General features: G+C 40.1%; 1 protein-coding gene, 1 non-coding gene and 1 pseudogene across 5 annotated transcripts in view; 1 reads left to right on the top strand and 2 right to left on the bottom strand.

Moving 5' to 3' along the window:
• Positions 1-20,261, bottom strand: part of LOC101048573 (putative ankyrin repeat domain-containing protein 26-like protein) — a 47,858-nt gene extending 27,597 nt beyond the window's left edge. For 2 of the 4 annotated variants that reach the window (XM_074403131.1, XM_074403127.1), the window contains exons 1-4: positions 19,846-20,261; positions 9,180-9,294; positions 8,844-9,017; positions 3,986-4,089 (exon numbers count right to left, since the gene is read on the bottom strand). In XM_074403131.1, the coding sequence (XP_074259232.1) occupies positions 3,986-4,089; positions 8,844-9,017; positions 9,180-9,294; positions 19,846-20,096 (644 nt within the window). In that variant the 5' untranslated portion in view covers positions 20,097-20,261. Of the gene's footprint in view, positions 925-3,985; positions 4,090-8,843; positions 9,018-9,179; positions 9,295-19,845 lie in introns of all 4 variants that reach the window. The other 2 variants (XM_074403148.1, XM_074403138.1) reach the window with 2 other exon arrangements.
• On the bottom strand, positions 831-933 carry LOC120362076 (U6 spliceosomal RNA). The gene has a single exon (XR_005578079.1). It is a non-coding gene; the product is annotated as a U6 spliceosomal RNA (small nuclear RNA).
• A 2,508-nt stretch (positions 20,262-22,769) lies between the features above and the next one.
• Positions 22,770-23,643, top strand: LOC101034262 (ras-related protein Rab-31-like; annotated as a pseudogene).
• Positions 23,644-23,974: the final 331 nt, after the last annotated feature.

Raw genomic sequence — 23,974 nt, forward strand, 5'->3', positions numbered from 1 at the left:
TAGCTCTATAGTCAAAAGCTATTAGTTCTTGGGTAAGTTGCTTTTGTTAGGTTCAATGTCTTCTTCTAAAAAGTGAGGATTTTACTGTCTTATTTCACTAGGTTCTTATAAAAATTTAATGAGATAGCATGTTTTGAATGCTCAGAAAAATCGTGAAGCAATGAAATAATTTGTTCTTGAACTTTATTGGTGAAACTATTTTGGAACTGCAAATAAAGTCCAATGTGTTTTTTATATGTTCTAATATTGAAACATTATGGTTTTGGGGAAATGTTATTAAATCCTAATTTTGTCTATTAGGTATTCTACTCTTTGTGGCTTTTAATTTAGGGCATCTCATATATTTCATAGTTTGTAACTACATTTATTTATAAACACATTATCTCATTAAATTGGATAACATAATTGTCCACTGTTACTGAGCTCACCAATCACACCAAGGGCAGAAAACTAACAGATATCAAGACCTGCCTTGGACTCTGATTCTTCTTTACAGACTCCAACTCTGAGCCAGTAGATCTTTGTAGAATGACGCTTAATCTCCATGTTTACCTCCATTTGACACAAAAGATAAAACTATTTTTTTAAGTTCCATGAAGGAGATGCAAGGTGACATTTTCTCATTTCTGAAATACATACTAATAATATATTTGCACACAACATCCCCATGCTTTGCTCAGCTCCATTCTCATTCCATAGATCACTGTATGTGAGTATTTTGGTAGTGAAGATCACAATTTCAATATTAAGTGCCAACCATTTTGCTTTGACTCATGCTGTTTCCTTGGAGCTAATCAGAAAATTGTCAAAGGACCTTCCAGGAACTGCACAAAATATGAACCTACCTCATGAATTTGTGTGTCATCTTTATGCAGGAGCCATGTTAATTTTCTCTGTATTATTCCAGTATTAGTATATGAGCTGCTGAAGCAAGCATAAAACCCTACTTTATACATGAATATTCATCAATCATGGATGAGGCTTAGCGCTGATAAACCCAATAAACCTACTTGAGATTCAGAGAATTCTGTTGAATGGCTTCCTATGAGGTAGAATATGAAAATATTTTTAAAACTTAAGATAGAAATGCAAGTAACTTGGGAGATTTTCATTATTGTGGAAAACAGATTACTTCCGGATAACACTACAAGTTAGAAAAAAGAAAAGAAAAAAACCCACAAATTGGCACCCAAGGTGTGGGGAAGGATAATATAGAACCTTCCACTCCCTAAGAAAATGTGCTGAACAGGATATAAAGGAGCCTCAGGGTACAATGGAGTAAGAAAACACTGATCTCTTTCTGCAACATAATTTGATCCTCTTTGACAGTTTAGAGCAATCTCAACTAATATTTGATAGAGAAAAGACGAACAAGGCCTCAGAGGATAACTTACCATGAAGTCCTGGGCTATGCCTAGGCTAAGATAGGGGCTCCACATAAGGTTTTGAATGTGGAAGAAGTATGGTCAATTTTCTCACCATGTGTGTGGCTAAAGCTAGAATGCCCAGCTGTCAGAGCAGGATGATTTGGGAACAACGGCTGAGCATACGTATTTGTTAACTAAAAAAAGTTGTAACTATAAAGTCTATGTATGAATCACCATGAAAACTGAGTACTCTGAAGCAGTAAGTAAATCCTGATGGAAAAGTCAAGCATTAACAGACTGCAGAACCACTTTCAGTGGCAATAATGCAGGAAAAGAATCAATGGAAAGAACAGAACGGTTACAATGTTGTTTTCTTCCCTTCCTTCTCACTGGTAAAGGATTGTCTTTTTTATCTTCTTCTTGTACTTAGGAAAGCCCTTAGGTTCTTGAAAAATTCAAGGAGGAGGGTATAAGAGACAGCCCTCAGAAGATAGTACAAGATTTTCTACTAAGGCAACATTTCAAGACCCAAATGACTAACTATTTTTATCCTGTGCATGTGGCTATACTTGGAGTAAATGGAGCAATGATTGGATCTCTACGACAAAGATCTCAAGAGTCCTGAGATGAAGAATTCTGCACCCACTGATACTTCTAACCAGTCTAGTAGCGTTTTGCCTGATTTCTGGCTGATAAAGTGGACTGCCACCGCAAGATGACCTGAATTCAACTATAAAACCTCACCTGATATATAAGATACAATAGCTATAATTATTTTAAGCTGCAATTTAGTGTAAGCTAGCCTTCTAATGTAAAAACTTGCCTAGTAAAAGGACTAGAAATGACATAATTTTCTGCAGTCCATCCAGACAGATCTTGAGAAAACACATCAGCATTTTGCTGAAGAAGAAGGCTGACTATACTTGCTGATGTGCAATGTACAGCAAGAATGAGGGCTGTTCGAAAATACCAGAGAGATAACTTTTTTCTTAGGAACTTTAAGAAAGGTATTTAAAAAGCTAATTTGATATTCTTTGCCAATTTAATATCTTGCCTGTTCATGTAGAATTAAACATTTCCATGTACTAACAAACATGAACATCTTGGGTGCCTAAGTGTTCATCTTCATAAATTACCACCAATGCTAAAAAAAGGGGGTGGGGGACAAAAAGGAAGCCTCTTGTCCCAGTAGGGTATTATATTATAGAAGTTGCTAACTTAAAGTTCTTTGATGAGCAAGAAACTATGCTGAGGTCACTTATCTAATGCAAGCAAAGATTTAAAGACGGATATATTGTAATTCAAAACCAGCTAGGGGTCAGATAAGTAAGAGCTGTCTGCAGGCAGGAAATGATAATAATGGTAATAATAGTAATCACAGTAGTTTCAGTTGATGATGCCTAAACACATGTGCTAGGCACTGAATTAAATGCTACAAATACATACATATATATATAATCTTTCTTCCACACAATCACCCTTGAAGGACATATTATTATCCTCCCTTTCATATAGAAAAACGTATTTGGTGATAAGTAATGTTCCCAGCTCACATACCTAACAAGAGAGAAAGCTGGCAGTTAAATCCAGTCTTGTGTGAATCTAAAGCCTAGCTCTTTTCTCTTTATTACCCACCTATGGCTTGTCTTCCTTAGAAGAAAAGGCTATTCATTTAAAGCTGTATTTTCTCCCTCTTCCCATAGCAATTACAAATAAAATCATCAGGGCCAGGAACAGTGAGTGGCTCAAGCCTGTAATCCCAGCACTTTGGGAGGCCATGGAAGGCAGATCACGAGGTCAGGAGATCAAGACCATCCTATTTAACATGGTGAAACCCCGTCTCTACTAAAAATACAAAAAATTAGCTGGGCATGGTGGCGTATGCCTGTAGTCCCACCTATTTGGGAGGCTGAGGCAGGAGAATCATTTAAACTCAGGAGGCAGAGGTTGTAGTGGGCCAAATCGTGCCACTGCACTCCAGCCTGGGCGACAGAGCAAGACTCTGCCTATAATACAATAATAATAATAATAACATCAAAATACACTAGAAATGAAATAGAAGAAAACTAATGAACCCAAAGTACCTGGTAACAGCAATTAACAGCCATGTAGGAATAACTTAACATCACTATTTTTCAAAGGAAGCAACTTTAAAAGTCATCTAGAAGAAATAATGATTTTCAACTCCTATTTATGTCTAATACAGCATGTTTAAAGGAAGAGCATATAAGAAACAGAGGTTAAAAAAAACTACTATGAAAGGGTTAAGAAGTTCAATATTTATTAAGTCTTAAAGTATACTAAAAGTTAAAATCCACATTTCATAAAACTAATAAAACCAATATAAAACCCCTTTGGTTAGATCATATGACCAAAAACATCACATTACAAATAACAAACACCGGTCAATATAATAAGAAAAGATGAATCCTCCTATATACTGTTCTCTATGTTGCCCACCCTAAATAGTTTTTCTACTTAACCAATGATTTGTGTTGATATTTTTTACTATATCACAATAATTATAAGTTAATATTATTAATCTAATATTTCTAACTAGAGAGACTATTATCACTATAGAATATCAGCCAGCTTTTTAAAAAAACTAATCACTGTACCTTTCAAACTTAACTGCAGTTAAATTTTCTTCTTGCTTTATTAAAAATTCTACCATTTCCTGTTTTTCTTCATGTACAGCTAGTAAAAATGGTGTGAGTTCATCCTGTAAAACAGCAAGAACAACTTGTAACTCACAAAATTACATACTTCTCATCTGAATTGGAAACCTTGCATGTATGTAAGATCCTACAGACTTAAACATGTAACACAGAAATTAGCTAATAAGTCCTCCCTTCCTTTTTATTCTTCTGCGCTTTCCCGTTTGCTGTTCCTTCCCATGGAAGAACCTCTTCCACCTCATCACAGGAAGGCTGGTCATCTCCAAAACTCACTTCAATACCAGTTCTAATCATCTTTGCTTCTGTCACAGCACTTAGCAGAGTATATTGCAATGATTTTACTATTTTTTCATGTAAACCAAGAGCTTCTTGAGAGCAGGGGCTTTATCTTCGATATCTATGTTCCCAAATCTTAAGAAATATTAGTAAATGCTTCAAGCGTTTTCATTAATGATCTCAATTAATGCCTCTAGAGCAGTGTTTCTTACACTGCATTCCAAAGAATGTTTATGTTACCAGATGTTAAAGACTGTACTCCAACAGAAGGATTCCACGATCATGGATGTTTGAGAAATGGTACAGAACTGTGCATTATATGTCCAGTAGTCAAGAAATCTCTTACACTTTGCCTAATCCCTTTTTGACAACACTGTTTTGTGGCAAATATTGGCATTTGAGAAATCAGAATTTCAGGGCTGTAGCTGTGAGAGCTTTCCAATAAGGTGGAGGTTTCCTCCAGGTTATATGCAAACTCACTTGCTTCTCTTCTGTCAGTGGCGTCAGAATCCCAAATGCCAATGTCAGGCACTCCTGCTGCAAATGAGTCACTAAGAAAATGGTCTGTGAATTAAATCAGCTTCAAATGAACTTCCACTGCTTATTAGTAAATGCTCCATGAGTTTTCTCCTTTTTAAAGAGAATAGATTTTTATTTTAGCCATTAGAAACATCTATATAAAATGTTATTCTCAATTACCATTCCTAGGACCCTGCTTATTTTTTAATTTTTTTTTTTTCTGAGATGGAGTCTGGCTCTGTCGCCCAGGTTGCAGTGAAATGGCACGATCTCAGTTCACCGCAACCTCTGCCTCCAAGGTTCAAGCAATTCTCCTGCCTCTGCCTCCCAAGTAGCTGGGATTACAGGTGCCTGCCACCACACCCAGCTAATTTTTATATTTTTAGTAAAGACGGGGTTTCAACATGTTGGCCAGTTTGATCTCAAACTCCTGACTTTAGGTGATCTGCCTACCTTGCCATCCCAAAGTGCTGGGATTACAGGCATGAGCCACTGCATCCAGCATTTTTTTTTTTTAATTTTTATTTTTTGAGATAGAGTCTCGCTCTGTCACCCAGGCTGGAATGCAATGATAGGATCTTGGCCCACTATAATCTCCGCCTCCCGGGGTTCAAGTAATTCTGTCTCACCTTCCCAAGTAGCTGGCACTACTGGCATGTACCACCACGCCTGACTAATTTTGTATTTTTAGTAGAGAGGGGGTTTCACCATGCTGGTCAGGCTGGTCTAGAACTCCTGACTTCAGGTGATCCACCCACCTCGGCCTCCCAAAGTCCTGGGATTATAGCGTGAGTCACCACACCCAGCCTCATATCTACTTTTAAAATTCAGTTTTGGCTGGGGTGGTGGCTTATGCCTGGAATCCCAGCACTTTTTTAATATATTTTATTTTAGGAAAAAATATGAATCAGAAATAAAAATACAATGGCTTATCATTAAAAGTTCTCCTACTGCTCTATCTATCCCTATCATGATGGAAGTCACTAAATCACTTGCATTTCTAAGGAATGATGCTGAAGAGAAAGATATAATGTTGTCTGCAATATGCATAACACATCCAGCTAGAAAGACTTACAGGCATGCAAATGAGAAGGTGCTTATTTACGGCAAATATAAAGAATAAGAGTTATCTTACATTAAATATAAAGAATATGTACCATAAATAAAAAGAATATAGAATTTATCAGCTTTTTAAAAACTTATAAATTTTAGAATTCAACCCCAATGCCAAGGGATTTATATAAAATACAGATTCTATATTATAAACAAATAGAAACTGTCTTGAAAGCCTTGACATCTTTATCAAAATATACCGTAAGATAAGAGTTGTCAAATGCTTACAAGGGCAAAGGGGGTGGCCTAAGGGAGGTGCCTAGATGGGCACCACAGCAAACTGGAGAACACAGGCCTCATAGAAAGGGGCAACCTCTGCACAACAGACCAAACAGTGATATGAGCTCACGGGACACCAGATCTGATGCTTAAGAGAAGCCTAAAATCCAGATTTGTGTATTAGTCTCCTAAATTTTACATGTTGACACAATTTATGAAGGCCAGTGAAACATACCTATGGGCCACATTTAGACCTTAGCCCTTGCAATTTTTAACTTGCCATGGATATGTTACCACATGGTTGTGTATAAAGCAAGTATTTGCATGGAAACTATTTTTTTTCTTTGGTTTTGGATGTTTCACCAAAAAAACCGTCCCCGATATGTAACAAAATTTGCTTCTAAGACTCACAGTACCCACTTCAATAATTTTTCTACCATTTACTCATTTAAAATCTATTAGTAAGTAGTTTTCTGAGATTGTCAAGCAAATATTTAGTTCACAGGAATGATGAAGCTAAATTATTAAAAGAATTTCTATCTGTGCTCTTAGTAACTTCATGGTTTTCAGGGTTTAAAACTCTCATCCTGATTATGCCTAAACTCTATGAACAGACACAATGATATAGCCCATAATACAGCTTCAATGAAAAAAAGGTTTAGAATTTGCTACAATTCTAATTGAGGAAACTCCACTAATAACAAAGATTCATTGACCTAATCACATGAATGTTAACAAAGAGATGTGAAGTCCTGAAGGGGTGAGCCTCCACTTAGTGAAATACTTCCCAGGCTGAGTGCAGTAGCTCATATCTGTAATCCCAGCACTTTTGGAAGCTAACGTAGGACTCTTTGAGCCCAGAGTTTGAGACCAGCCTGGGCAACATAGTGAAACCCTGTATTTACAAAAAAATTAAAAATTGGCTTGGCATGATGGTACATGTCTGTAGTCTCAGTTACTCAGGAGGTTAAGGTAGGAGGATCACTTGAGCTCCAGGAGGCTGAGGCTGCACTGAGCTGTGATTGTGCCCTGCAGTCCAGCCTAGGTGACAGAGCAAGATCCTGTCTCAAAAAAATTTAAAAAAAGAAAGACTACCCAGAGCAAATTTATAAAGACTCTCTGAATGGCAGTGAATAATTAATGGTGGGAAGAAAAATGTGCTATCTATTGCCAATAATATTTCTTTTAGCTTCCCAACCACAAAGGTAAAGAAAAATGGGCTAATATTACTGAAAAGGAGAGATCTAAATGAAGTAGTACCTATCAAACGCCTACTTTTCTAGAGATTTCTTAACGCTAGAAGAGTTTTGGGAGATGGTAATTTATATATTACACTTATCTATTTAGTGATTCTTAACCAGGTATGTATCAGAATTTGGAGGAACTTGCTGTTATTTAGTCAGAGACGGGGTTTTACTATGTTGACCAGGTTAGATTTAAACTCCTGGTCTCAAGCAATACCTCTAACTCAGCCTCCTGAATGGCTGGGACCGCAGCCATGTCTCACCGTGCCTGGCTCCAAGGAAGTATTTTTAAACATACATGTCTAGACTTTATTAGATTTACTATATCAAAATCATCAGAGGAGAGGTTAGCTTTGTAGATTTTTTTAAAATTTCCCTAAGTTACAGTTATGCACAATTCTAGCTGAGAACTGGTCCAATCAACAATTACTTTCATCATGTCTCACCACATGACAAATTACCTTTTTCTTTGAGGATTTGGCCGAAAAGAGGAAAGAGTAAGAGAGACTTATTTACTGAAAACTCCACGTAATTTGTTTGGGTAGAAGAAGAATAAGGACTAGTAAACTCAAAATCCAACTTGACTTTGCTATATATAAACTCCTTATCTCCCACCTTACCCTCAAGGCAGTCTAGATTTGAGAACAGAGTTTAGACATTTATCTAAGTGGCTCTTTCTGCCAGAATAGGGTAAGTCTGTTAATTACTTGCTTAAGGGTTTCCCACTTCATCACCAACTATTCACAGCCAATCTGGTTTCCTCACAGTCCTCCTAAAATTGATCTCTTGACAAGTGTACAACTCATTAACTGTCTCCCAAACTGAAAACTATAATCCCCAAAACTGAAAAGAATCTTGTCTAGACACATAAACTGGAAACAAAGAAGCAAACAAAAGCAAAAAACAACAAAAAATCTTCTTGGTCTTTTCCCTCAATTACCTAATTTCCAAATTGGCCTGCATATTTCTGATTGCTTTCCTTTCCCTTTCCATTTTTCCCTCTTAAGCTCCACCACTGAGAGTCAAATCACTTTCATATATATTACTCTATGTAGGAACTTGTCACCAGCATCAAGATTTCTGTTGATTTAAAATGTTTTAGTTTTCTTGGCACTTTTAATTCCAGAGCAAATTCTACTTTCCAGGATCATGTTATACTAATTAGAAAAAAAAAAAACTGGGAAAAAAAAATTAAAAAGCATTACCTTTTACAAATTCAGTGTTTTCAAAATTGTTTACCATACCTAAAAAAGATGTACCCTCTAATGCTTCTTTAAAAGTATCAATATTTAAAGTTTTATAATTATTTCCAAATATTTTTATTTAGGTTATGCTGGAGCTTCCAAACACGAAAAACTGACCCATACATCAGTCAATGCAACAAATGCATTTCAAATATTTTGAAAATAAAGTTGGTTGATCTATACCTTGTTTGCTAATCCACTATTGGCATGATGCAAAAGCAGTTTTTTTGTCATTGGGATATCCTCATTGTAGACAGCATAATGTAGGGCAGTATTGCCATAGACATCTGGAAGATCTGGGTCAGCGCCGAGTTTTAGCAAAGTAGTCGCACATTCCTCTTTCTGGCATTGTACCGCCTGTCAGTATTAGACCAAACAACAGACTGTAAATTCTAGGAGTTCAAAATAAGCACTCCACAACTTTCACCAATGAGTTATGCTTAAACGAGATGAATTGTATTTTATTCTATGTATTTGTACCAAATCCATCTCATGCTGAAATCATTGGCTACTATGTACCTTTACCAGAGGTGTCCTGTTTTTGTCATCAAAGACATTAAGTTGACATCCACTGTTCACCAGAAGAGCTACCACTGTTGGATGACCATTGGCACAGGCCAAATGCAGAGCAGTCCTATGAAACGGAGATAACATTTTTAGGAAACTATCTGAAAACATAAAATCATCTGAACACATAAAATCATCTGTGTAATTATAAACATTGAGTAGCATGTGATTTCTCTACCTTCCAAACAAATATTTAATTTTTTGTGAGGCAATGATACTTTTTACTCCCTATTATTGCTCACTACATAAAGAGCGGCCTATTTCAATAGAAATACTTTGGCCTTTGGATTCAGTTCAACTTGGACAGGAATCCTACTTTAAACTCTGTCATTACCTACCTATTACTTCGTCTTTCTTGCCTCCATTTCCTAATTAATAAAATGGGGGTTAAAAATATTGATGTCTCACAGGACACTATTTTGATGCTTCCATGAGACTCTATGCAAAGTATTGAGAACAGTTCCTAGCACAAATAACACCTCAATATTTGTTAGATATTATAATTACTACTAATGCTACTACTTAACAAAGACAAGATTTTAGTTAAGTAAAATGATACAATTATATCTACTTTGAGGTATGTTTAAACATTAGAGGTAACATTGTATTTTGATAATTCTAAGTGGCTCATTTGCTCATATTTTCCCATCTCTAACATTAGAATCCCACTTATAATTCTTGACTTATTACAACTAAAATTGGCCACATTTAAATAATTCTCTTATTGAGATACAAAATGATGGGGTATCACACAATCCATGATGCCTTGCAATAAGTAGAATTGATGTATACAACCACATCCAGGGGAGTTCTAGTCATATAAATTGCATTTAAATAAATTTTAGTTCTCAAAAGTACCATAGAACAAGAGGACTGAAAATGAAGATGACAACAAATGTTTAAAACAAACTCATTCTTACTTTGATTTTCAAAAAAACACTTTAAGCCAAAAGAAACTCAGAATTCAAATGAAAGAGTATAGCTTATTTTCTATTTAGATTTATAGAATGAATGTAAATTAGGCACTTCCAATGATTAATATTCACATTTAAAACTGTTATAAATTTTCAAAAGTGCAGTTAAAAATTATATTTTGCAGCCAGTCATGGTGGCTCATGCGTATAATCCCAGCACTTTGGGAGGCCGAGGTGGGAGGATCACCTGAGGTCAGGAGTTTTGAGACCAGCCTGGCCAACATGGCAAAGTCCCATCTCTACTAAAAATAGAAAATTTAGCCAGGTATGGTGGCACACACGCCTGTAATCCCAACTACTCTGGAAGCTGAGGCAAGAGAATCACTTGAAATCAGGAGGCAGAGGTTGCAGTGAGCCAAGATCACACCGTTGCACTCCAGTGTGGTGGACAGAGACTCTATCTCAAAAAGAAAAGTTTTATTTTTCTATTTTCTACCTTCAGAAGTGCTTTTGTTTGAAAGGAGGGAGGAAAAGCTTCAATTGAGACTAAGTTCTAATACTCCGATATTAAATCTTCCAGCTTGCTCAAACTGGGCAGGTAAATATGAAGTTTTAAGGGCAAAAGGGTCCTGAAAGATAGTAATATATGTGTGCTACATAACAGGTATTCAGCTTATATTTGACGAACAAATCAACTGAAAGAATAGAGGCTGTGCATGGTGCCTCATGTCTGTAATTCCAGCTCTTTGGGAGGCCAAGGTGGGAGGATTGCTTGGGTGCAGGAGTTTGAGACTAGCCTGGACAACATGGTGAAACCCTGTCTCTACAAAAAGTACAAAAATTAACCAGGTATGGTGGTGCACACCGGCAGTCCCAGCTCCTCAGGAGGCTGAAGAGAGGATCACTTGAGCACAGAAGGTCGAGGCTGCAATAAGCCATAATTGTGCCACTGCACTCCAGCCTGGGTAAGAGGCTGCCTCAGAAAAACATTTTTTATAAAAACAAAAAATGGAAAAATACAGTTAGGGAGTTCAACATTTTAAAAGAAAACTCCCAGAAAATAAAGCAATACTTTTACAATAGTAATAATCACTTATATTAGCTATTTTTATTTTCATAAAAACATAACTGAACTAAAATTTTCATCTTTTTTGCATATATGTAGTAAATCTATATATAATTAAAACATACGTATATAATAAAATGTATTCATAATAAAACTTTTAAGCACAGACAAAAGGATTCCCCCTTCTCCAGAAGAGGCTAAAAGTTCACTAAAGAGACCAAACCACAAAAATAACAGAAAGTGAGAAACTATTTTTATCTGAGCAAATCTCATATATTCTCATTTCCCAAAGATTATTTCATTAATAACAAGCTTTTACTATAACTTTTATACATGCTCATTGCAGAAATCACAGATAGGAAAAAAAAGTTACTTATAGTACAAATGGCCAGAAATAAATGTAATCACATTTAGTACATATTTTCAGCTAAAATAGGAGTATAGTATGTGTGTATGTACAATCAAAACAATTTTTTTGGTATAGTAAAGTACATCTTCGCATGTCAAAATAAGTCTGTATCTAGTCACACCTTCAACAGTTACTATTCCATCCTATGGATGCACTGAAATTTAGTTCTAAAATCCACCATATGTGTTCTTCTTAATACACTGAGGTTTTAAGCAGTACTGAGAAAAACAAATTGGCTGTATCTTTAGTTACAGATATTTCAGCATAATGGAATTGATGAGTAAAGGGCATATATGTTTTTTAAATGTGGTGCTTACCACATTTATTACCACCAAATTCTCTTTTTGAAAAGTCATTAGCAACTTAAACGTTAAGCAGTTATGTAAGTACTACTGTCTTCATTCTCACAAACTTTGTGGATGGGAAACAGTATTTAATTTCTCTTTTAACATGAATTCCTTCTCTTATAAGAAACATTAAGTATTTTTTTCTTATGTATGTAGGTCACTTATAGATCTGCAAAAAAGTACTTTGCCCAAATTTATAATTATTTTCTTGTTGATTTGAATTCTGTAATATGAAGATACATATTTCATCTGATGTGAAATATGTATTATATGTATATGTTGTAAATATTTTGTAAGTAGGTTGTCTTTTTTTCTTAAATAGAGTGTTTTAAGTTTTATTTTGCTAAATCAACCTTTAGAATGCTTGCTTGTGAAGTTCTTAGGAAGGTTTTGTCAACATAAAAAGGTATTTGTAGAAATACGCATGTGTGTCTTCTTTTGGTACTTTCCCTATTTTGCATATTTAAAATGTTTGATCTATTTTTCATCAGGAATTTATTTCTGTGACATAAAACTCTAGTTAAGTTTTATCCAAACAGCAGACATGTAATTTACGAATAATTCACCTTTTCCTACTAATCTGAAATGTCACCATTATCAAGCTCCAAATGCTTATATGTATTTGGGCAATTCTTTTTTTCTTTCTGAGACAGAGTTTCGCTCTTGTCCAAGCTGGAGTGCAATGGTACAACCTTAGCTAACCGCAACCTCCACCTCCAGGTTCAAGAGATTTTGTCTCAGCCTTCTGAGTAGCTGGGTTTAAAGGCATGCACCACCATGCCCAGCTAATTTTTGTATTATTAGTAGAAATGGGGTTTTCTCTATGTTGGTCAGGGTCTCAAACTCCCAACCTCAAGTGATCCACCTGCCTCGGCCTCCCAAAATGCTAAAATTACAGGTGTAAGCTGGGATTATGCACACTATTTGGGCAATTGTAGATCTTCTATTCTGTTTCATTCATTTATCCGTCTTTTCAGCTATTCATAATTTGTGGAAACTAATAGCACATTTTGTATACAGAAAGGCAAGTCATTCTCACCTCACTACAAAAAAAAATTTTTTTAATGTCATCACAATAGTAAAAGACGGACAAGTTTAATTTTAAAATGTTAAAACTTTGATATTTTTATTTGGTTTATCTAAAGTTGATAAACAAAGAGCTCACATCTTGAGAAAAATGAATCTTCCTACTCAAGAACAGGAACCATTTCCCACTTCAAAGTTTCCTTCTAAGGTTCCTCAGTGAAGAACGTATTTACATAGGTGTACATTGATATAAAAATAAATATTAGATATAATCTGAAGAATTTTTAGCCCAGAAGTTGAAATATCATGGGAATTATTGCTCTCCTTATGAACCTATCCATAGCTTATATAATATTATGTTGGCCAGGCACAGTGGCTCACGTCTGTAATCCTAGCACTCTGGAAGGCTGAGGCGAGTGGATCACCTGAGGTTAGGAGTTCGTGACAAGCCTGGCCAACATGGTGAAACTCCATCTCTATTAAAAATACAAAAATTAGCCAGGCATGGTAGCACGCACCTGTAATCCCAGCTACTCAGGAGGCTGAGGCGGGAAAATCGCTTGAACCCTGGAGGCAGAGGTGGCAGTAAACCCAGATTGCATCACTGCACTCTAGCCTGGGTAACAAGAGCAAAATTCCATGTCAAAAAATGTATACATGGGACTCTCCAAGATGGCCAAATAGACACAACTCAGATGCACAGCACCCAGTGAGAGAGATGCGGAAATCCTGAGATCTCCTAGCTCCAACTGAGGTACCAGGGGCATTTCAACGGTTCTGGTCCTACAGTGAGCAAAGCCCGGGCAAGGCAGAGTGAGGCAGGAAGAAGTGCTGCTTCACCCAGGAAGTGCATCTGACTGGCAAGTCAGAGGCTCCCCCTCTGTCACTCCGGTCCAGATATAGCACTTCCCCCAAAGCCTCAGCAATACACAGAACAGGGGATCTTTGCCAGTCAAGCACCGGGAATTACAAGCATGGAGTTCAACAATAATCCAGGACAGTGTCCCAGATTGGTGCCCAGACCTAAACCGACACATAAGCCCAAAAGCCAGCCAGCCAGGAGAGCCTGTGAACTGAGCTATCACCCCCTCCCTCCACCTGGAGACACAGGGAGCTGTAAGTGGGAGGACAGACAGAGCAGTGCAGTGGGCCCCTACCCCGCGACTGGAGAGAGAAGAAGCTGAAAAGGAGGAGAAGGCTGGGTGCAACTGGGCAGGTCCCCACCCTCCCCCACAAACTCCAGAGGGCTGAAGCTCTGACTCTAGCCGGTTGCACAACCCATGCCACAGTCTGAGCTGAACCCTGAATGATCCAGACCAGTGGAGGAAGGACACAACCCACCATTAGAGGGGTGGGACTGGGCTACATGTTTTAACAAAGAACACAGGAAGCCTGCCTAGCAATGGGACAGCATTCTTGACCAACCAGAAGCGCATACAGGTCAGCAGAAGAGGCAGGCCTAATATCCCAGTATAAACAAAAAAGACACAGGAAGCTTCCCTAGTAACCTGAAGGAGTCCCCAGAAACCCAGTAGCGCCTTGACAGGCAGATAAGAAACTTCATCAAGCAGCTCCCTGACAACACAGCCAGGTAAATCCACAAAGATGGGGAAAAACCAGTGCAAAAAAGATGAAATCATCAAAGACCAGAACACCTCTTCTCCTTCAAGGGATCATAACTCCTCAATACAGGAACACAACATAACTGAGAAAGAGTGAGATGAATTGACAGAAACAGGCTTCAGAAGGTGGATAATATACTTTTCTGAGCTAAAGGAACACATTCTAACTCAATGCAAAGAAACCAAAAACCTTGAAAAAAGGTTAGATGAAATGCTAACTAGAATAACCAGCTTGGAGAAGAACATAAATGACTTGATGGAGTTGAAAAACACAGCACAAGAAGTACGTGAAGCAAACACAAGTTTTAATAGCTGAATCAATCAAGCAGAAGAAAGGATATCAGAGATTGAAGATCAACTCAATGAAATAAAAGGAGAAGGCAAGACAACAGAAAAAAGAGTGAAAAGAAATGAACAGAGCTTCCAAGAAATATGGGATTATGTGAAAAGACCTAATCTACACTTGATTGGTGTACCTGAATATGATGGGGAGAATGAGTCCAAGCTGGAAAACACCCCCCAGAATATTATCCAGGAGAACTTCCCAAGCCTAGCAAGGCAGTCCAACATTAAAATTCAAGAAATACAGAGAACTTCACAAAGATATTCCTCAAGAAGAGCAACTCCAAGGCACATAATCGTCAGATTCACCAGGGTTGAAATGAAGGAAAAAATGCTAAGGGCAGCCAGAGAGAAAGGTTGGGTTACCCACAAAGGGAAGCCAATCAGACTCACAGCCAGAAGAGACTGGGGGCCAATATTCAACATCCTTAAAGAAAAGAACTTTCAACCAAGAATTTCTTATCCAGCCAAACTAAGCTTCATAAATGAAGGAGAAATAAAATCCTTTATGGATAAGCAATTACTGAGAGATTTTGACACCAGCCAGACCTGCCCTATAAGAGCTCCTGAAAGAAACACTAAGCATGGAAAGGAGCAAGTACCAGCCACTGCAAAAGCAAACCAGTCGGCAAAGACCAAAAATGCAGTGAAGAGAATGAGTCAACTAACAGAAAAGAAAACCAGCAGGAATTTGAAATGGCAGGATCAAATTCACATATAACAATAGTAACATTGAATGTAAACCGCCTAAACGCCCCAATCAAAAAACACAGACTGGCAAACTGGACAAAAATTGAAGACCCATCGATGTGCTGTATTCAGGAAACCCATCTCACATACAAAGACACACATAGACTAAAAATAAAGAGATGGAAAAAGATTTACCAAGCAAATGGAGAGCAAAAAAAAGCAGGAGTTGCAATCTTAATCTCTGATAAAATGGACTTCAAACCAACGAAGGTCAAAAGAGACAAGGAAGGACACTACATAATGGTAAAAGGATCAATCCAACAAGAAAAGCTAACTATCCTAAATATATATGCACCCAACACAGGAGCACCCAGATACATAAAGGAAGTTCTTATCTTGTTTTAGGTCTAAAACAAGATTTAGACTCCCACACAATAATAGTTGGAGACTTTAACACTACTCCATTGTCAATATTAGATCAATGAGACAGAAAATTAACAAGGACATCCAAGACTTGAATGCAGAGCTGGACCAAGTAGACCTAATAGACATATACAGAATGTTCCACCCCAAATCCACAGAATACACATTTTTCTCAGCACATTGCACTTCCTCTAAAATTGACCACATCATTGGAAGCAAATCACTCCTCAGCAAATGGAGAAGAATGGAAATCATAACAACAGTCTGTCAGACCACAGCACAATCAGACTAGAACTCGGGATTAAGAAACACACTCAAACCCACACCAACACTTGGAAACTGAACAACTTGCTTCTGAATGTCAAGTGGATAAACAATAAAATGAAGGCAGAAATAAATATGTTCTTCAAAATCAATCAGAATGAAGACACAACTTACCAGTTGTGGGACACCTTTAAAGCAATGTCAAGAGGAAAATTTATAGCAATAAATGCCCAAATGAGAAACAAGGAAAGATCTAAAACTGATACCCTATCATCAAAATTGAAAGAGCTAGAGGAGAGGAAGATCAAAAAACTCAAAAGCTAGCAGAAGACAAGAAATAACTAAGATCGAATTGAAGGAGATAGAGACACAAAAAACCCTTCAAAAAAATCAATAAATCCAGGAGGTTGTTTTTTGAAAAGATCAACAAAATAGACAGACCACTAGCCAGATTAATAAAAAAGAAAAGAGAGAAGACTCAAATAGATGCAATAAAAAAAGGTAAAGGGGACATCACCACTGATCCAACAGAAATACAAACTACCATCAGAGATTACTACAAACAACTTTATGCACATAAACCAGTACACCAGGAAGAAATGGTTAAATTCCTGGACACTTGTACTCTACCAAGACTAAACCAGGAGGAAGTTGAAACCCTGAACAGACCAATAACAAGGGCTGAAGTAGAGGCAGCAATCAATAGCCTGCCAACCAAAAATGTCCAGGTCCAGACAGGTTGACAGCCGAATTCTACCAGATGTACAAAGAGGAGCTGTAAAACTGTAAATCCCTTCTAAAACTATATCAAACAATACAAAAGGAGGGAATCCTCCCTAACTCATTTTATGAGACCAACACTGATACCAAAACTAGGCAGACACTCAACTAAAAAAGAAAACTTCAGGAAAATATCCATGATGAAAATCAACGCAAAAATCATCAATAAAATACTGGCAAACCGATTGTAACAGCACATCAAAAAGCTTATCCATCACGATCAAGTAGGCTTCATCCTGGGGATGCAAGGCTGGTTCAACATACGCAAATCCATAAATGTAATCCATCACATAAACGGAACAAAAGACAAAAACCACATGATTATCTCAATAGATGCAGAGAAGGCCTTTGACAAAATTCAACAGCACTAAAAACTCTCAATAAACTAGATATCAAGGGAATGTATCATAAAATTATAAAAAGCCATTTATGATAAGCCTACAGCCAATATCATACTGAATGGGCAAAAGCTGGAAGAATTCCCTTTAAAATCAGGCACTAGACAAGGATGCCCTCTCTCACCTCTCCTATTCAATATAGAACTGGAAGTTCTAGCCAGAGCAATCAGGCAAGAAAAACAAATAAAGTGTATTCAAATAGGAAAGGAGGAAGTCAAACTGTCTATTTGCAGACGACATGATTTTATAGCTAGACGACCCCATCGTCTTAGCCCAAAATCTTCTTAAACTGATAAAGCAACTTCAGTAAAGTCTCAGGATACAAAATCAATGGGCAGAAATCACAGCATTCCTATATACCAATATCAGACAAACAGAGAGCCAAATCAAGAGTGAACTCCCATTCACAATTGCTACAAAGAGAATAAAATACCTAGAAATACAACTAACAAAGGATGTAAAGGACCTCTTCAAGGAGAACTACAAACCACTGCTCAATGAAGAGAGGACAGAAACAGACGGAAAAACATTCCATGCTCATGGTTAGGAAGAATTAATATCATAAAAATGGCCATACTGCCCAAAGTAATCTATAGATTAATGCTATCCCCAGCAAGCTACCTATGACCCTCTTCACAGAACTCGAAAAAACACTTTAAACTTCATATGGAACCAAAAGAGAGCCCACATAGCCAAGTCAAATCTAAGCAAAAAGAACAAAGCTGGAGGCATCATGCTACCTGACTTCACACTATAGTACAAGGCTACAGTAATCAAAACAGCATGGTACTGGTACTAAAACAGAGACATAGACCAATGGAGCAGAACGGAGGCCTTGGAGGCAACACTACACATCTACAACCATATGATCTTTGACAAACATGACAAAAACAAGCAATGGGGAAAGGACTCCATGTTTAATAAATGGTGTTGGGAAAACTGGCTAGTCATGTGCAGAAAGCAGAAATTGCACCCCTTCTTGACACCTTACACTAAAATTAACACCGGATGGATTAAAGACTTAAACATAAGACCTAACACAATAAAAGCCCTAGAAGAAAACCTAGGCAAAACCATTCAGGACATAGGCATAGGCAAGGACTTAACGACTAAAACACCAAAAGCCTTGGCAACAAAAGCCAAAATAGATACATGGGATCCAATTAAACTCCAGAGCTTCTGCACAGCAAAAGAAGCAATCATTAGAGTGAATCAGCAACCAACAGAATGGGAAAAAATTTTTCAATATCTGACAAAGGACTTATATCCATAATCTCCAAAGAACTGAAACAGATTTACAAGAAAAAAACAAACCCATTCAAAAGTAGGCAAAAGATATGAATAGACATTTTTCAAAAGAAGACATATATGAGGCCAAGAAACATATGAAAAACGCTCATCATCACTGGTCATTAGAGAAATGCAAATCAAAACCACATTAAGATACCATCCCATGCCAGTTAGAATGGCAATCATTAAAAATCTGGAGACAACAGATGCTGGAGAGGATGAGGAGAAATAGGAACATTTTACACTGTTGGTGGGAGTGTAAATTAGTTCAACCATTGTGGAAGACCGTGTGGCTATTCCTCAAGGAGGTAGAAATAGAAATTCCATTTGACCCAGCAATCCCACTACTGGGTATATACCCAAAGAACGATAAATCGTTCTACTATAAAGACACATGCACATGTATGTTCATTGCTGCCCTGTGTACAGTAGCAAAGACCTGGAACCAACCCAAATGCCCATCAATGATAGACTGGACAAAGACAATGTGGTACATATGCACCATGGAATACTACCCAGCCATAAAAAACAATGAGTTTGTGTCCTTTGTAGGGACTTGGATGAATCTGGAAGCCATCATTCTCAGCAAACTGACAAAAGAACAGAAAACCAAACACCACATGTTCTGCCTCATAGGTGGGTGTTGAACAATGAGAACACCTAGACCCAGGGAGAAAAGCATCACACACTGGGGGCAGTTGGGGGGGTTAGGGGAGGGACAGGGGAAGGTGGGGAGGGTAGGGAGGGTGGGGAGGGATAACATGGGGAGAAATACTCGATGTAGTATACACCTCAAGTAAAATAAATAAATATATATAATATATGTTTTGAAATGTGTCCATTCAAGATAAAGTGCTATATAGACTTAATTTACCTCTCCAGGGTTTCCCTGTGCCAGGTGCTGTGGAGCCTGCCGAGGCAGAAAAGCAAGGGCCCCGGGGACAGGAGGGCTCGCTCCCCCACGCCGCACCCCCTCCCCCCGGAAGGAGGCGCTTCTCCCACACCCCGCCTCAACCCAGCGCCTGCCCCCAGTCCAGCTCCTGTCACCTCTTCATCTTGTCTCTCTCATCCAAGTCAACGTTCCCGGGCGTAAGGACGAGCTGCACCCTGAAGACGTCACCCCTGCTAACCGCTCTGTGGAGCTTGCCGAGATGTCTCCCTCGGATGTCGTACCCACGCTGGGCGAAGGGGCTGTCATCGGGCTCGGCGACATCACCCCTGCTGCTCCTCCACCAGCGGGTGAAGAAGCCACCAGGCCCCTGGCCCTTCTGATCCGGGGAGCCAGAGATCCTTTTCATGGCGGAGGTTATTAGAGACACCACAGCACCATTCCACCCATCACAGTCTCAGGGGCCCAATAAGACCCAGCCACTTCGGTCAGCCACCACCTCCAACCAGGAAACTCCGCTGTATCCAAAGTCTGAGCCAGTAACCAGCGAAGCCAAGCAGCCAAGGCGCGCCAGGTAAAGCCGGTAAGCCCAGCAGCGCATGCGCACCTCTGACCGCTCCGTCACTGCGCGTGCGCACAACTGACGGGGGCGGGGCCAATGGTTCTCAGCGTGTGTGTGCCAGGCCCACGTGTCAGAAACATCGATGACAGCTTGTCACCAGCTCTGCGTTCCCGTCCCACGTCAGAGGGAGTTGGCAGAGTTTTCAGGACATTCCCTGAGAGAGGAAGGCATCCTGAAGTTCCAGCTATTCTAGCGCCACTCGTGTGAAGACTGCGTTCCCACGTGGGAACACAGGGCTGAGGCTAGAGCAGCTAGAGAACCTTGGGATGCTGAAAGCCTCGCCCGGAGAAACACCCACGAGGACACTCTCTGGCTGGCGGAGCTCCGTGCAAATCGCGGCTGCAGCTCCGGCGCGAGCAAGGGCTGCTGAGCTCAGACCCCAGGACCTCAGAGTGGGCAGCTCGCCACCCGCTGCGCAGCCAGCCGGCCCTCCCAGCAGGGCTTCCGGCGCCCGCGCCCCTGGCCTGTGCTCAGAGCGGGGCCGGCCGGCCCCAGCGTCCCGCCATCTGCATAGGGCCCAGCTGCCGGTTCCACCCCTACTCAGCCACCGCCGCTGCAGCCAGGCCTGGCCGCATCAGCGGAGACTGACCCCGGGTCCGTGCTGCTGGAGGAAAGACGGTCGGAGGAGACAGGGGTTGCATTCATCTCAGTCATATTAGAGGCTTTTCTCAGCCGTCTGGGGATCCTGCGCCATCTGCTCTATTTAAAAGGGCAAGCCACTAATACACTGATTGGAGGCTCAATCACCTGATGCTTGGCAACTGTGAGCTTTACAGGTGGGCAATCACGGGGCATTCCCTTAAAGAACATCCAGTATTTGGACAGTATCTTTGGGGAAACCGACCACGAAGGGAGACTAAAAAAGTTTTCTATAACCCTCTGCCCACAGAGTACAGCCCTGGCAGTCGGCATCCTGAAAGCTGGGCATGAGAAGAAAACTAGGGGCCGGGCACGGTGGCTCACGCCTGTACTCCCAGCACTGCGGGAGACCAAGGTGGGTGGATCGCCTGAGCTCAGGAGTTTGAGACCAGCCTGGCTAACACTGCAAAAACCCCATCTCTACAAAAATTAGCCGGATGTGGTGGAGGGCACCTGCGGTCCCTGCTACTCAGGAGGCAACCCGGGAGGAGGACGGTCGCACCACTGCACTCCAGCCTAGGCGACAGAGCGAGACCCTGTCTCAAAGAGAGAGAGAGAGAGAGAGAGAGAGAGAGAGAGAGAGAGAGAGAAACTGAAAAAAGAAAGAAAAGGGAGAGAGAGAAGAAAACTAGAAGCCACTCTTGTGGCCCACTATCCATGGTGTCTGCCAAGCCAGAGAGTTTTTTTTTTTTTTTTTCTTTTTCTTCTTTTTTCTTTTCTTTTTTTTTTTTTTTTTTGGCGGATTTTGCGTCTTTGTTGCCCAGGCTTGAGTGCAATGGTGCTATCTCAGCTCACTGCAACCTCCGCCTCCCGGATTCAACGGATTCTTCTGCCTCAGCCTCCTGAATAGCTGGGATTATAGGCGTCTGTCACACACCCGGCTAATTTTTTGCATTTTTAGTAGAGACGGGGTTTCATCATCTTGGCCAGACTGGTCTCGAACTCCTGACCTTGGGTGATCCACCCAACTTGGCTTCCCAAAGTGTTGGAATTACACAGGTCTGAGCCACCACACCCAACTGATTTTCTGCTTTTTCAAATCTCACCTGTACCACTACTTCCAGAAGTTCCTGAAAGTGCCAATTCCTGTGCCATTTAGGGGTTCTTCAGTGTAAAGTAGGCATTTCCCAGCAGACAGAGAAAACTGAGTCCTAAGCCAGTAGTAGGGAAAACCAGTTCATTTCCCACTTGTCCATGTGCTTTTCAACTTCCAAATTTCACATTTTTATTTTCTTTCTCTTGCTTTTTTCTAGTTTTTTTTTTTTAACATATTCTTTTAATCTTCTTACATTTTGTTTACTCTCAAAGCTTCACTGACAGGCCAGGTGATGCATACACTGGATCAGCTATCTCTACCTAGAACCTAGGCTGACTTTCAACCCCCAAAGAAATCCCAGTCCTAAATTAACAAGGAGAAACACAGAAAACCCTACTCCCCTTTTAGTCTCCTGACACCAACCAAATGTCCTCCATATGGAACCATGAAAGAGGAAAGTTCCCACGATCTCGCAATTGGGGCTGTAGTGAATTATAATAGTCATTGTCTGGGACTGCCCAGGACCTCTCCTTTTGGTGGATAAGCATCTGATGCAGACCTAACCAATCATTGCATCTCATTACCTGGGGCAGAGGGATCGGCCCCTTCAACCAGCCCCTATCAGAGTCCCCTGGTATAAATATGCAGTGGTTGGGAAAAACAACTGCAGTAGAAAAGAGCTTTTAGGATGGAAAGTTGGCTGGCACCAGCGAGGGGCCCAGGCAGGAGATGCCAGTGGGGCCAGAAGGACGTTGCTGAGCCCCTGCAGGCCTGACCACCAGCACATGATGGCAATAGGGGAGCACAAAGTGTGCCTTCTTGGGGACACCGGTGTTGGGAAATCAAGCATTTTGTGTCGATTTGCTCAGGATCACTTTTATCACAATATCAGCCCTACCATTGAGGCTTTTCTTTTTTTTTTGTTTTGAGACAGAGTCTCATTCTGTCACCAGGCTGGAGTGCAATGGCACGATCTCAGCTCACTGCAACCTCCGGCTCCCTGGTTCAAGTGATTCTCCTGCCTCAGCCTCCCAAGTAGCTGGGACTGCAGCTGTGAGCCACCACATCCAGCTAATTTTCGTATTTTTTTAGTAGAGACAGGGTTTCGCTGTGTTGGCCAGGATGGTCTCAATCTCTTGACCTCGTGATCAGCCCGCCTCTGCCTCCCAAAGTGCTGGGATTACAGGCGTGAACCACTGCGCCTGGCCTGAGGCATCTTTCATGACCAAAACGACACCTAGTGGAAATTACCTTCAGAAGTTCCTCATGTGGGACACTGCTGGCCAGGAACAGTTTCATTCATTGGCTCATGTGCTATGGAGGATCGGCAGCAGCTGATAACAAGATTCATTTCATACCTTGAAGAAGTGGGATGAAGAACTGAAAGAACATGGTCCAGAAAACATCCTAATTGTTCTTGTGGAAACAAGTGCCATCTCTCAGATATTAGGGAGGTTCCCCGGAAGGTTGCTGAGGAATATGCTGAATCCACAGGTGCCATCACTGGTTGAGGCAAGGGCAAAAAATGCTATTAATATTGAAGAGCTCTTTCAAGGTATCAGCCACCAGATCCCAGCCTTGAACCCCCATGAAAATGGAAACAATGGAGTGAGGAGACTTGGGGAGCAAATCATGCAAGCCAGCCTCAGATGTTGTTGACCCAAGGGCAGCTGTCCCTGGTATTTGAAGAAGCCAGAGCCTATGCCCTGAGAGCTGCAGAAGGACCCCATGCTCAGTGGCCTGGCACCTCACTTTGAGAAAAGTGAGTGAGCTGGCTTTGCATCCTGGAAAACCTGCAGAGTGGGGCAGGGAATGTCCCTAGAAAGGATTTTAGAAAACTCTGGGAAAACCCACTCCAACACCACAAAACGGCCATTAGTATGTGAAATGCACACGGGAGAGAGAATACTTATTAGGTAATAAGCGTAGTTGCATTTTTGCTAAAAACTTTTTTAAATTCTTGGATTTGTATAAAAGCTAACTGCCTTGT

Source organism: Saimiri boliviensis, chromosome 1, assembly GCF_048565385.1.
Source record: "Saimiri boliviensis isolate mSaiBol1 chromosome 1, mSaiBol1.pri, whole genome shotgun sequence".
Classification (NCBI taxonomy): domain Eukaryota; kingdom Metazoa; phylum Chordata; class Mammalia; order Primates; family Cebidae; genus Saimiri; species Saimiri boliviensis.